Here is a 14,078-nt window from a genome sequence, read left to right as displayed (position 1 = left end):
TTTTTGTTGTTGTTGATTCAGTTTTTTTCTTGCACGTGGTTGCTTCTGTTCTTGCGGGCGGGAAGGTTGTGCAATGTCTTATCTGATTTGAGGTTGTTTTTTTTATTCATTTGATGGTTTTTTTTCAATGATTTGATGAAATACAATCACGGTTTTTTTCCCCCGTTGTTTTTTGTGAGATTTTCTGTGTCTTGTTTCTTTAAGAAGAGGAAGGTTTTTTCCTGTTGATTTGTAAAAAAGGTTTTTGTTGAATGAATTGGATTGTTTGTCGAATGAGTTGTAGGAGAATTTGTTTTTTTTTTTTAATGGGATTTAAAAAATTTTTTAGTATGAAAGAAGTTTTTTTTATGAGTCCTTTTTTCATTCATCATAATCACGAATGAAAAAAATAAGTAGACAAAATAAACGAGTTTGGAAAAAAAAGGAATGATGTTTATTTACAATTGGTTATGATATTCCTAAAACATTTTTTCTTATTTTTTCTGAGGAGCTGATAGCTCTTCCTAAAATGGGTCTGGTTTTTCTCAGAAATTGTAATTGTTTAGGTGTTAAAGCAGGGGGTCGCTTTATTTGGGTGGTTTTTTCGTCCTTTTTCTGGTGGCAGCTTCTAGAGCTTTTTTAGCACCAAATGAAGCACCTCCTCCAAGAGCACCTAATCTGATGGCTTTACCTGCGGCGATGAATGCTGGAACAAGTACTGCTAAGGTTAGGAGACTTCCTTTTTGTCTGTTCGATTTTCTTCTTCTTCTTGTTCCTCTCCATCTGTTTTTTCTTCTTCGAACCATGATGTCTTCTTGTAGGTTACGCGAGTATACTCTGGTATAATGATGATGGATGGTGCGCGTTGTTTTTATAGCTAGGTGAGGAGGGTTTACAATTTGAATTTTCTTTTAGGGGTAATAATATTTCGCGACAATTTTTCCATGGGTGATTTTTTACCAGGAAGTGCATCAATGGCATGGACCATTTTTAGGTCAGTTTTCCATTTGTCTTGTATGTTTTTGCCAGTTTTGCTTTGGAGATACGTAATCCAAACAAAAAAACGCGTTGCAGTTAGTTGAGTGAAACAGACAGAGAAATATTTGAGTCACGGCTAAATTTCTCCATGCTGCCGGACTCTTTCCAAAACTAGTGTGTTTCCAAAGTGGGTTTTTCGAGGGCAATAGAAGTGCAAAAACCTTTTTCGATTTTTTTTGTGAAAACGTATTTTAGAGTTTGCAATGTCACGCCGACTCGGTAAGATGTTTATTTGGTGATGGCGTTATTTATTTAACAACAAAATGTAATCATTTTTACCCGAAACCAATAGCAGGCAACAACAAAAACGGCTTCTCTTCATTTCTTTCAAAAAATAGCTGCTACACTCTTTCATTCAAAAAATTTCAAACCTGATAAAAACATCTGACGACAGTGCGTGACTGTCGACTCATTTCATCGATGCTTTGTTTTGATACGAATTATTTAGATCTAAGCACATAATGGGTTTTCATGATTTCCGAAACTTCTTTCGTTCGATTAGTATATTCCTGAGAGGTAAACTAAAGAAATGTACAAGAACAAATATGGGTTCTCATTGAAAGTGTTTCTGATCCGTGGTCAAAATTCAATATGCAGGAATTCGAAGCCTACGTCACGCACCACTCCGATAAAAAAAATCTGTTGGGAATAAAAATAATAAGTTTTCTCTCTCTTTCAGCCTTAACATTTTTCACAGAGATTTTGAGAGTATTCTTTTATTTATTTGCCATGGCCTAAAAAAGAAATTCTTCGACTTCCTCTTTCCTACCGCGAAAATCCGATTTTCGCGGGAAAAAAGCTTTTCAGCTGGCAATTGTTTGCGAAGACAAGCTTTATTTTTATGGTCGATTTCTTATTATCATCTGTAACTTTGCACACCGCTTGAAGAGATGTGATTATTATTCTACAGAGCATTTTAGCAACCATCATCCATCGTGGCTCTTTCAGTTAATTTTTTTTTGTAGCTCTCTCAGTTTCAGAGGAGTTTGAGTCCGGCTGCAATTACTGGAAAACAGACTAAGTGGAATTATCCCTACTAGTTATATCATATAGTTTCATACCTTTGTTTTACGGTGGTCTCTCATGGAGCAGTTATGAGCACTACGGGTAGATTTCACCAGCAATCTCGCGCAACGCTTCTTCTTCCGATTTTTGTCAAACAAACCCACTTTCAGTTAATAGCCTCGGTAATAACCAGTAATCTGCCAACTGATGAATCGCCAATATCCCATTTCTATGTTTAAATTGTCCTTCGTGCACACTTTTACGTCCCTACAATCCTACGTCCTCTGCAATCGTTAGTGTGGATGGGAGACCTTGCAGATCGAACACATCGCCAGAACAGAGAGCGTCCATGGTGACCAATAGCAATGCTTGCTGTCAAAGCTTGACCAATTACAGAAAAGTAAGCAAAACTTTTTAAAGACCAACAAGTGTCCAACCTTCCCCTACATGTTCTAAAGACATGTAGGGGAAAGTTGGAATTAAATTGTTTAACAATTCAACCCTTTAAAGACAAAGTTGATTATATTACAGTAACCCAATTAAAATATTCGGCTTCATCTATGATCAGAATACTGATCGACACTTACTTCCATACACCAATCCACTACACGTCACGTGGAGTGACTTACGGGTAATAAGCGTGAACGAAGAGTATCGTCCATTGCCCCTCATACTTTAGACACAATTAAGGTAGGAAGCAAAATGCACTCTGTGATTGGTCAAGGTTTGACAGCAAGTTTTTCAATTGATCACCATAGAAGCTCTTTCTTTTGGCAATGTGTTCGATCTCTAAGGTGTCTTTACCACATTCATGATTACAGAGACAGTAGGGACGTAAAATTGTGGTCGAAGATAATTGAAATGGTGATGGGGATACATGAGTTGACGGATTGCTGATTTTTATCGAGGCGATCGACGGAAAACGGAAGGGGCATTGCAGATTTAATACGCGAGATAGCTGGTGAAATCTACACGTGGTTGTTCATAGGTACTGCTCTAGAGACTAGTGAAAAACAAAGGAATGAAGTTATACAATAATATTTAAGATAAATCTGACCCTTACAGACAATTGTCAGCTGAAAAGCTTTTTAACTTTTTCCCGCGAAAACATGATTTTCGCGCGGTTAGGAAAGAGCCAACTTGAAGAGTCAATTTGGTTATTGTGATGAACTGAAAGAATACTCTCAAAATCTCTGTGACTGTTTCTAGTATGTGTAGTCTCAAATTCATCAATTAAAGAAGTTTCGAAAACATGATAACCCATGCAACATTATGTGCTCTGATCTAAATAATTCATATCTAAACAATCGTAGCGATGAATTGAGTCGACAGTCACGCACTATTGTCAGATATTTTTATTAATTTTTAACTTTATTGAATGAAAGAGTATAGCTATTTTTTTAAAGAAATGAAGGAAAGCCGTTCTTGTTGTTGCCTGCAATCAGTTGCGGGTAAAAAACGACTATATTTTTCCGTTAAATAAATATCGCCATCACAAAACAAACATCTCACCGAATTGGCGTGACATTGCAAACTCTAAAATACGTTTTCACAAAAAAAATCGCGAATGGTTTTTCCATTCCGTTAGATTATTCTCCCTATTGCCCTTGAAGAATCCATTTCGGAAACGCACTAGTTTTGGAAAGAGTCTGGCAGCGTAGAGAAATTTGGCCGCGACTCAAATATTTCTCTCTCCTTCGCCAACATAAATGCAATGCATTTTTTGCTAGGATTACGTATCTTCAAAACAAAACGGGGAAAGGATATCAATTAAACATTGCCTTTTTCTTCCTTTCAAAGGATTAAGCCTGGCAATTTCCAATTCTGCATTTCCAAGACTACTAGTGGAAGGGAATGCAAGTTATCCAAGCATGAAAAATTTTTACCATATTCCATCTTTGGCACTCTTCACCGCTGCCGTTTTCATCTGTCGCTTGCTCGTAAACTTACGTCCAGCTTCACAAGAAGCTGTAATTGGGAAGAATTTGACGTACTTCGACTTACTTGGCTGTTTGTTTGTATTTTTTCTCGGTTAAACTTCAATTTAATCGAACCTGTCGAAAATTAACGTATTTGTGTACATTATCATCGAGAAGAAATGCTAATTATGTCTCTCACAACACCGTAAGCCAGCGCTGTACTTCGTGGAAGAGTGAAAAACAAAGAAAACTTTGTTGGTAAACGCATTTTTTGAACAGAAATGAAGTTCACTGAGAACTTGAACCCGAGAAAACTTCAAATATGTGATATTTATTGCCTAAAAAGCCATGTGCAAAGAAATACTGAATTCTGAATTTTTGGTCGTAATGGCGGCCGTTCAAAAAAGGTTGAGCTTGAACTTTCTTTGGAGAAGAGTACGTTTCCTCGCGATAAATAAGGACATTTGCTGTCAGATGCGATTATTAACCGTGCGATGTACGACTATTAAGTCTAAAAGCCAGTCAAACACGACTATTAATGAGTTTGTGCGCGATTAATAGTTGTACTTGCCACGATTATTATTCGTGATAGAAGATGCTTTCAGACTATTGATCGCTAGAAATGCCATTTTTAACTCGTGAATTGCGCGCATGCGCAAGAGCGAGTTATAGATACGATGTGGGAAATGCCATTCGCTCGCTCGCTCGCTCGCTTGCTCGATTGGTCGATTCCTGTAAACTTTTTTTTAGATTTTAGGCTTTTGAGTGCATTTTATAGATTTTGGCGAGCAATAAACAGACGAAATGGCGACCTTTGTTGCTAAGAATAGTGGTGGGGTAAAAAAGAAGCCAATGATAATCTTAAAAGAGTTTTTTTTTTTTCGTTTTAGTTTCAACAAGCGGCGCCAGCGACTGGCAGGCATGCAAGGATTCACACTGAAATAACAGAACAACCTTCGTTTTTCATAAAATTGATATTTACAATCCTTGAACTTGAAAACAATCCGAAGATTCATTGAAAATATCACTTTCTGCGAAGCGCTCGGAGTTTACAGATGTTCAAAAGCTTTTTCTGTTATGGCGTGAGATTGAGGACAAAATTGATCATTACGTTTCGTCGCGTGTTTTTCCTGTGTGAAGCAACAAAAGTGCCGGCGACTGACGAAATAACAAGTTAACACGAAAATCAAATAACACCTAAACAAACAATTTTAGCTACCAATTTTCAGTGAATTTTTAAAGAACAATTTTCTTTTCAGTTTCAAGACAATTTGAAGATTCAACATACATACAACGTACTAAAATGCGAAAGTTACACACCACAAAATAGATAAATAGGCCTGAAATGAAATTCTATCTTGTTATTGATTATACGTTGCCTAGCACGTGACTTAAATCTACCCAGGCGGAGATCCAAAATGACGGTGGCAGGCTTGGCTCAGTTATATCACTCAAAACTCGTTCCCGTTTGTCTCATTTGATAAAGAGGGAATCGTTAATGTTTTCATTAAGACCGTAATGCCTTGATTTTCTAATATTTACAACGAAAGACAGTAAATTTCACTTTTCACCCACATTTACTTCCAACCTTTTCTTTTGAACCAGAAACAAAAATGATAGACGTTTAAAACACATGACATCATCCACCTTGTCAAATGTACTAGCATGATCATTTCAATTGTAATGCCTTTTTATCCCAACGTTACTTTGTTTCTTTGCTACATTAGCGAACACTGAACTACTGCTCGTACTCTAGATATGACAATCAACCACAAAATTACCTAAACCAGATAACATTAAACATAGTCTAAAAAAATCACGTGTCAATTCACGAGTTTGCTCACAGAGCACTTTGATTGGTATCTTGACGGGAATTCTCGATGGTTTTAGAGGTGTCGTCGTCGTCGGTTCTCTTTTGGGTGCTCTTCCGGGTGTGACCGGTTCTCATTTGGGGGTGACTTCACTCAAAATTCTTTTGAGCAATTTCTGTTGTATGGGAGTCACCAAATCTCCTTCTTCGTCTTTTAAGGATTTTACCAACTTGGTAGGATCGGCATCGACTGATAACGGTGCTGGTAGTTGTCTCATTTTTTTAATGTAGAGTTCTATATCAGGATCGATCTGTTTGATGGCTTGCTTTTTGAAACCATGACTTGTATTGGAATTCTTTAAAATTTCCATTTTACGAGTCAGGAGTTTGGCTTCTGTATCCAATGAAGGATCGGTGGTCAATCGTCCTTTGAAAAGATTCATCATGGCCGGATCTTCGGCTGGAACCATGTACATTTTTTGATAAGCCATATTTCTCTCTGTCTAACGGCAACAAGTCTTGACGACAGTGGTTAGTCCATTCCACAATTTTCCACCTTTCTGATTTACCGTATTTACCCGCGGATAGGCCGCACTTTTTTCCCGGAAAAATGGGACCGAAATTGGGGTTGCGGCTTATACGCGGGTACAAGCGTTATGACACCTCATTAATATGCACGAGAACTCACGGTAGTACAGTAAATTGGCGTTTTAATGTTCGCTTTAAATTGTTCCTAACTTACAACACATACAACTAAACGCGAAGTCCATATCTTCGAAGAATCTTGATTTTCTCTGCAGCAATGAGCGCATCAAGTTTTTTAACGTGTCTCTTGTTTGAAGATGTCCAAAACAGCTTGCACGGAATAGCCATTCCTCCTCGTGAGCCTTTCGAGTGCTTCCTTTTTCCAGTCACTTTGCAGGAAATTTCACCACCGTTCTCTATAAAATAGGATCGTTTCACAGTGATGCTAGCCTGCCTAGGAGATGGAACGAAGCTTCCCCCCCCTATGTGGTGTTTAAACGAAAAACTCTGCCAAAAGACTTGGTGCTGCCACGAGGTATCCATGTTCGTGCTCAAGCCAAAGGGTGGATGGACGAATCGCTTGTAAAAGACTGGCTGAACTCCGTCTGGACCAAAGTTGGCGGGCTTCTACGAAAAAGAAATCTCCTTGTGTGGGACTCGTTTAGAGCTCACTTAAGTGACAATGTTAAGCGGGTTTTGAAAAATTCACGCACAGATGTGGCCGTAATACCGGGTGGGATGACAAGTCTTTTACAACCTTTGGACGTCGGTGTCAACAAGCCCTTCAAAGACAATTTAAGACAATACTGGAACGAGTGGATGCTTGCTGGAAACCACACATTCACACCAGCAGGCCGCATTCGAAAACCTGACCTCCGCCAGATTTGCCAGTGGATTCTAGACAGCTGGAATGCCATTTCCACAGACACCATCAAACGATCATTTCTCAAATGCTGCATCACGAACGCACTTGATGGCTCCGAAGACGACATTCTCTGGGAAGATATGGATGAAAGTGATCCGTTTGCCGACAATGATGGAGCGGAGTCAATTGTAGACGAAGAAGGTGAACTTTTCTATGCTGGTGAAGAGGAAGTTTCCGTCCTGGATGTGAACGAACAAGAATCCCGTGACATTTTTGGTGAAAGTGACGTTGATGAAGGTGATTTCAATGGATTTTAATTTTGATCGGACAACAATGAAACTTTGTTGTGTAGCTTTTATCGATTGAAAAGTTCATCACGGAATGTATATTAGTTTCATGTAAATATTTTAATAGTTGTTAACAGATTACAACTTGTTTATGATTTTGGCGAACGTGTTTACAACACGTGTTTACGTGTTTGCTTCACTTTACTCGTGTTTGTACATATAAGGACAGAAACTTGTTCGAAAAAATTATCTTTAATTAAGATTATTTTGTATATAAAATGTTAGCGAATAGACGTTTCAGTTTCTAGTTTGAACATTTTCACGTTTGTTTAGGAACTATTGCAAAAATAAACTTGACTTGATACACATCAGCTGTTGTTGATTTCAAACTTTGCTTTATTTATCCCGGTACTCGACCTCAACAATTTTTTTTTTCCCATGAAAACCATTGAAAGTTTGGGGTGCGGCCAATACGCGGGTGCGGCCTATCTGCGGGTAAATACGGTATTAAGGCTTGTCTTCTCTTTTTAAGCGATACGGCTCGATTTCCAATTTGTCTCAGGATTTGTTTGTAAGGTCTTAAACTGGCCATGGTGACGGGTGTGATGGGCACGTTTTTGAGTAAATTCGTCACAATTTCGCTTACATCGTTGACTTGATCTGTGTTGGCGTGTTTGATCAGAGCTTTTCTCGCGTTTCTATTAGCTGCTGAAGTAATGGCTTTTAAAAACATTTTCTGTCTACGAATTCTATCCATCTCGATTTTTTTTGCTTACTCAACTAGAGGATCTATTCCCTGCGGATGTATTACTGTCTTTTTATTTGTGTTAGTCTTCTGTGACTCTTTTTGATCATCTCCTCCTCCTCCTCCTCCGCCGCCGCCCGCCGCCCGCCGCCCGCCACCCGCCACCCATCTGCTAGCAGACGGTGATCCTATGACTGGGGTTACTACTCATTTTTTTCTCAGTCTGTTCTTTTTTGATACACGGTTGTGTATCCTTCACTTCTCAATAGATGAATTATGGTCAACTCGCCGACGGTCCAACTCACCGACGCCAACTTGCCGACGTATAAAATCAAGTAGAGACGTCAGCGAGTTGGTCCTCAATCCAATACAACTTATTAAAAGTTAAACATACAGAAAAGTAAACGATATTTAGTAAAAAAAACACTGGTGAACATTGGTGAACATCAAACAGAAGCTTAAACATTGGTGAACATTGGTGAACATCACCAATGACTATAACAGCTTAAGACGCGAACAAGTTATTGTGCGACAACAACACCATAAAGACTCATCATGTCAATCGCTCAGATTTTTTAACGAAAACTTGGCTTTCTTGACAAGATCTTTAGTAAAAAGCAATTCTTTCTATTTGCAACAAAGTTCATAAGGATCTCAAGGCGAATAAAGTGAAGTAAACATCACCAATGACTCTAACTGCTTCAGACACGAACGAGTTATTGTGTGACAACAACACTGTAAAGACTCACCATGATCGGTCAGATTTTTTAAGAAAACGTGGCTTTCTAGACAAGATCTTTAGTAAAAAGCAATTCTTTTTATTTGCAACAAAGTTTATAAGGATCTCAAAGCGAATAAAGTAAAGTAAACATCGCCAATGACTATCCGCTTTAGACGCGAACAAGTTATTGTGTGACAACAACACTGTAAAGACTAATCATGTCAATCGCTCAGATTTTTTAAAGAAAACTTGGCTTTCTAGACAAAAACTTTAGTAAAAAGCAATTCTTTTTATTTGTAACAAAGTTTATAAGGATCTCAATACGAATAAAGTAAGATAAACATCGCCATGTCAATCGGTCTTACTGTATTTACCCGCAGATAGGCTGCACCCGCGTATTGGCCGCACCCCAAACTTTCAATGGTTTTCATGGGAAAAAAAAAATTGTTGAGGTCGAGTACCGGGATAAATAAAGCAAAGTTTGAAATCAACAACAGCTGATGTGTATCAAGTCAAGTTTATTTTTGCAATAATTCCTACACGAACGTGAAAATATTCAAACTAGAAACTGAAACGTCTATTCGCTAACATTTTATATAAAAAATAATCTTAATTAAAGATAATTTTTTCGAACAAGTTTCTGTCCTTATATGTACAAACACGAGTAAAGTGAAGCATTACCCTTGTAAACATGTTCGCCAAAATCATAAACAAGTTGTAATCTGTTAACAACTATTAAAATATTTACATGAAACTAATATACATTGCGTGATGAACTTTTCAATCGATAAAAGCTACACCACAAAGTTTCATTGTTGTCCGATCAAAATTAAAATCCATTGAAATCACCTTCATCAATGTCACTTTCACCAAAAATGTCACGGTATTCTTGTTCATTCACATCCAGGACGGAAACTTCCTCTTCACCAGCATAGAAAAGTTCACCTTCTTCGTCTACAATTGACTCCGCTCCATCATTGTCGGCAAACGGATCACTTTCATATCATCCATACCTTCCCAGAGAATGTCGTCTTCAGTGCCATCAAGTGCATTCGTGATGCAGCATTTGAGAAATGATCGTTTGATGGTGTCTGTGGAAATGGCATTCCAGGTGTCTAGAATCCACTGGCAAATCTGGCGGAGGTCAGGTTTTCGAATGCGGCCTGCTGGTGTGAATGTGTGGTTTCCAAAAAGCATCCACTCGTTCCAGTATAGTCTTAAATTGTCTTTGAAGGGCTTGTTGACACCGACGTCCAAAGGTTGTAAAAGACTTGTCATCCCACCCGGTATTACGGCCACATCTGTGCGTGAATTTTTCAAAACACGCTCAATACCAGCCTTTCTCTTCTCGTCAATCCATTCCTTCATTTCTTTCTCCAATTCAGGAAATTTAGCTGGGCAATACTGTGCCGCTCTCTGATCGCGACGAAGACTGGAGCTACTATCAATGAGAGGTGGTAAAAAGTTTGTAAGTGCCCCTATGATTATAAACATGTCACTAGCAATAGGAGCCAATGTTAAAGGAATTCTGCTGTCAAAAATATGCCGGTTTTTTATCCTTTCAATACATCTCTCAACATGAATTCTCAGGCTAGCAATTTTTTTGTTGTGTGCCATTTCTTCTCTGCTGAACTGAGTTTTTCCTTTAAGAAAAGAAGGTATGTTTACAGTGACCCCTTTTGCAGCAAAGTCATCTTGTATGTCAAAGCCTTTGTCTGCCATGACATCGTCCCCAGGATGCAAGTAGTCAATCACATGAGACATTTTGGTAAGCTCCTTGTCACTTATGCTACCAGTGTAAAGCTCGCTTAAAAATCCCAGGGCTCCAGTGGGCGAAAGACCAACTAGTCCTTTCATAGTTGTTGTTCCTTTATACGAGGAATAACACACTGACTGCATGTCAAGTGATGAGGGGCTCTCTGCTCGAATTTCAACAGCATCAATAATTAGAACTGTCCTTGGATAAAGTTCCTTGAAAATGTTTGGCATGAACTGATGTAGAAGCTCTCTCCTGGGGAGGCAAATTAAAGGCTCCAGTTCAATCCTCATAAACCGAATCCAAATGTTAAACACAACAGAAACAGTAGTTTCAGAAACATTAAATCTGTGTGCAAGATCCTTTTGAAACAAGCCAAGCCTAAGTCTCATTAAAGTCAAAACAAACTCTTCAAATAAAGTCAATGCTCTGGGCCTTCCAAGCTTTTGCTCTGAACCACTGTCTTTCTTTTCGTAACTGCCATAGTTCAGGTTCTGAGCCTTCTGACTGACCAGGTCATAAAGGAGCGTAAGTGCATCCCAGTGGGGAAGGCCTGTGTAAAATTCGACATCTTCAGGGCTGTCCTTAAATTTTACAATGTCAAATTTCTGATTTTTCGTTACATGCTGAAGTCTCTTTAACTCCCTTGATAACTCGTCTCTCTCCCTTGCCAACCTTTCCTTTTCCTCTCTTATCTCTTTAAGTTCGGCTTCCATTCGATCCAGCATTTCTACAGTCATTTCAGTTTGTGTCGCTGCATCGCAAAAAGAGGCCGGAATGGACTCCTCGTGATCAATTTCAATAAGAGTCCCTTCGTCAATTTCGGTAGAAGATCCCACGTCCACTTTTCTTTTCTTGCTTGCTGTATTTGCAGTCGCTTCCGTTCTGGACAAAATCCGTCGCTCCTTTTCCTTCTTGCTCCAAGGAAATATCGATGGAAGGTGAGTTCTGCTGAGCTTACTACCTCCAGTCCAATGCGCAGAGCAAACGCGTGTACTGTCGGACTCTATCTTCAAATTATCATTTCTTAGTAAATGGACATATTCTCTGCGAATACTTTCATCTTTTGGAATTCGATAAAACGTCAATCCGAAGGAGTTTCTGAAATTATTGGTGCACAAAGGCACACAACAACTTACGTGCTTGGGCATAATTCAAGATGGCCGACTTGAGCGTCCCCCCAAACAATCCCATAAGCACTTGCGTGGCGACTTCGGTTCCAGGCTACCGCTCTTTTCCAAAGTGGGCTATGGAGAGTGAAATCAGAGGTTATCATGTTTATGGAAGCAGTTGGAAACCCAAAATCGGCGATTTCTTATTGACTGATCGAGAAGTGTCAAACGAAGACGACAAGTTTGCAGTGGCTGTTTATGAAGAACTTGGCATCGATGGGAAGAAAATTGTTGGACATTTACCAATGGAATTCAGTAGAATTGCATCCTAATTTATAGAGAACGGTGGTGAAATTTCCTGCAAAGTGACTGGAAAAAGGAAGCACTCGAAAGGCCCACAAGGAGGAATGGCTATTCCGTGCAAGCTGTTTTGGACATCTTCAAACAAGAGACACGTTAAAAAACTTGATGAGCTTATTGCTGCAGAGAAAATCAAGATTCTTCGAAGGTATGGACTTCGCGTTAATGAGAGTTTTCCACTCGTCCGGGTTAGAGTATCGTCCAGGGACCCGCCTTACGTGTCCCCCCTGGTAAAGCATCTCTGCAAAGTCAGAAACAAAACAGCGCATCGGGGTAACCAAGCAGAGAACATAATGCGTTAATAGAAAATCAACGCACTCATTCGCACCAACCAAGTAAACACTGTGAACAATGAGCAATTAAAACATAATCGAGGCTCCAAAGGATGGTGTGACACAGCAGCTTAGAGATGGGGTCAGGCGGATGGAAAACACTGGCAGCGAAAAATTCGGAATTTGGAGTTGTTATTTTGCACCAAAGAGTCTCAAACTCAAACTGTCCATTGGCGTTGATTGCTTTTATTTTCCAGTCCTTCCTACAGATGACAGCAACCCCTCCACCGGCACGTATTCCATTCTGGTCTTTTCTAACCATCACATAGCCGTCAGGGCAGATCAAGTGGGACAGGATTTTCTTGTTTAGCCAAGATTCCGAGACAAAACAAAAATCAATATTATTACTGCTCAGTTCAGCATACAAGGCTGGGGTAGCACCAGCTTTCACTAGAGAGCGAGCATGAAGAACCATGAAGTTCCTCCTCCTCTCTGATTTCTTCGTTGACGATGACGACCGCTAATACGACATCCTAGCATACCACCACCTCTTTGTCTGGCTAATCTCATCATGTAACCTTGATTTTTAAAGGGATTAGAAGCTCTGTTTATTGGAAGATCATCCATACCTTTTTTTTCCTTCATGAAAAAATGATCCAGCTCTTGTATATCTTTTTTAATCAACTCTATAAAAAAAATATTCTCTGTTGTAATATTCCTACTTCTTCTTCTTATTTATGCATTTCTGGCTAAAGAATTTTCCTATTTTATATGCTGGTCCTACAGCTCCAAGGATCGGTCCCATTTTTTCTACATCGGTCCCATTTTTTCTAGAATCTGTCTTATCGGTAGTCCTCTTCCTTTCTGTGTCTTTTTCTTCTTCTTCTTCTTCTTCTTCTTCTTCTTCTTCTTCTTCTTCTTCTTCTTCTTCTTCTTCTTCTTCTTCTTCTTCTTCTTCTTCTTCCACATATTCAGGTATGCGCCTGGCATCATGGTAGAAGATCCAAGAAACGGTACTATGGATGAAGGGCGTATGATTCCTCCTTTCTGTCTTTTCCTTTTTCTTCCACGTGTCATATTTTTTTTCAGTAGGTAAACATTACTCAAACAGTACTCAAACATTTTGCTGTTTTTTTTTCTGCTTTTTATACCTTTCATTTTGAACTTTCTTTTTACATTTCACACCCGTTAATTTACAAAAAACAAAATCCTTGGCGTTGCTCTTTCCGTAATTTATGAGGGTTTTTCGAACCATGGATTTGAGTACAGGTCCCACATCTCCTCTTAGAGCTGCACTGGCTATTTTTCCCATTCTGCGCAATACTCCACCCAATCCACGTCCAGATTGAATTCCCGGTCTATAATATTGTAGTTTTCAACCTTGCATGCTTAGGGCCCCTAAGGATACCAGATTTGCAGCTGACTGGGCTACCCTGGTAAAATAAAGTTGTCTTGTCTTGTCTTAGGGTTTAGGGTTTCTCTCTCTCTCTCTCTAGACGAAAAGTGTGGCACTTTAGTCACCTTTTTTCTCCCTTGTTAGAACTTCTTCAAAATCGTGCCCTTTTCAATGAAACTCTAGGAGTTACAATAGCAGAGTACTGTGCATGTTTGTCCAGAGTTTTACGTCCACAACTTAAAATGCTTTTATCTTAGATGGCTTTTTACATCAAAAAAGGTACAAAAG

At 39.1% G+C, this 14,078-nt stretch overlaps 1 protein-coding gene across 1 annotated transcript; it reads right to left on the bottom strand.

The window, feature by feature from the left end:
- Positions 1-9,393: 9,393 nt before the first annotated feature.
- Positions 9,394-11,825, bottom strand: LOC149040026 (uncharacterized). Its single transcript, XM_089181803.1, has one exon. It carries the CDS (start codon positions 11,799-11,801, stop codon positions 9,849-9,851), a length of 1,953 nt encoding a protein of 650 aa, XP_089037929.1. The 5' UTR covers positions 11,802-11,825; the 3' UTR covers positions 9,394-9,848.
- Positions 11,826-14,078: the final 2,253 nt, after the last annotated feature.

The sequence above is a fragment of the Pocillopora damicornis genome, chromosome 9 (genome assembly GCF_964200805.1).
Source record: "Pocillopora damicornis chromosome 9, jaPocDami1.2, whole genome shotgun sequence".
In the NCBI taxonomy this organism is placed as follows: Eukaryota; Metazoa; Cnidaria; class Anthozoa; order Scleractinia; family Pocilloporidae; genus Pocillopora; species Pocillopora damicornis.
This window is presented reverse-complemented; position numbering and strand designations above follow the sequence as displayed.

What these genes read in the sequence shown, in the direction of transcription:
- LOC149040026 (XM_089181803.1), bottom strand. Translation starts at nt 11,801, where the DNA reads ATGCCCAAGCACGTAAGTTGTTGTGTGCCTTTGTGCACCAATAATTTC.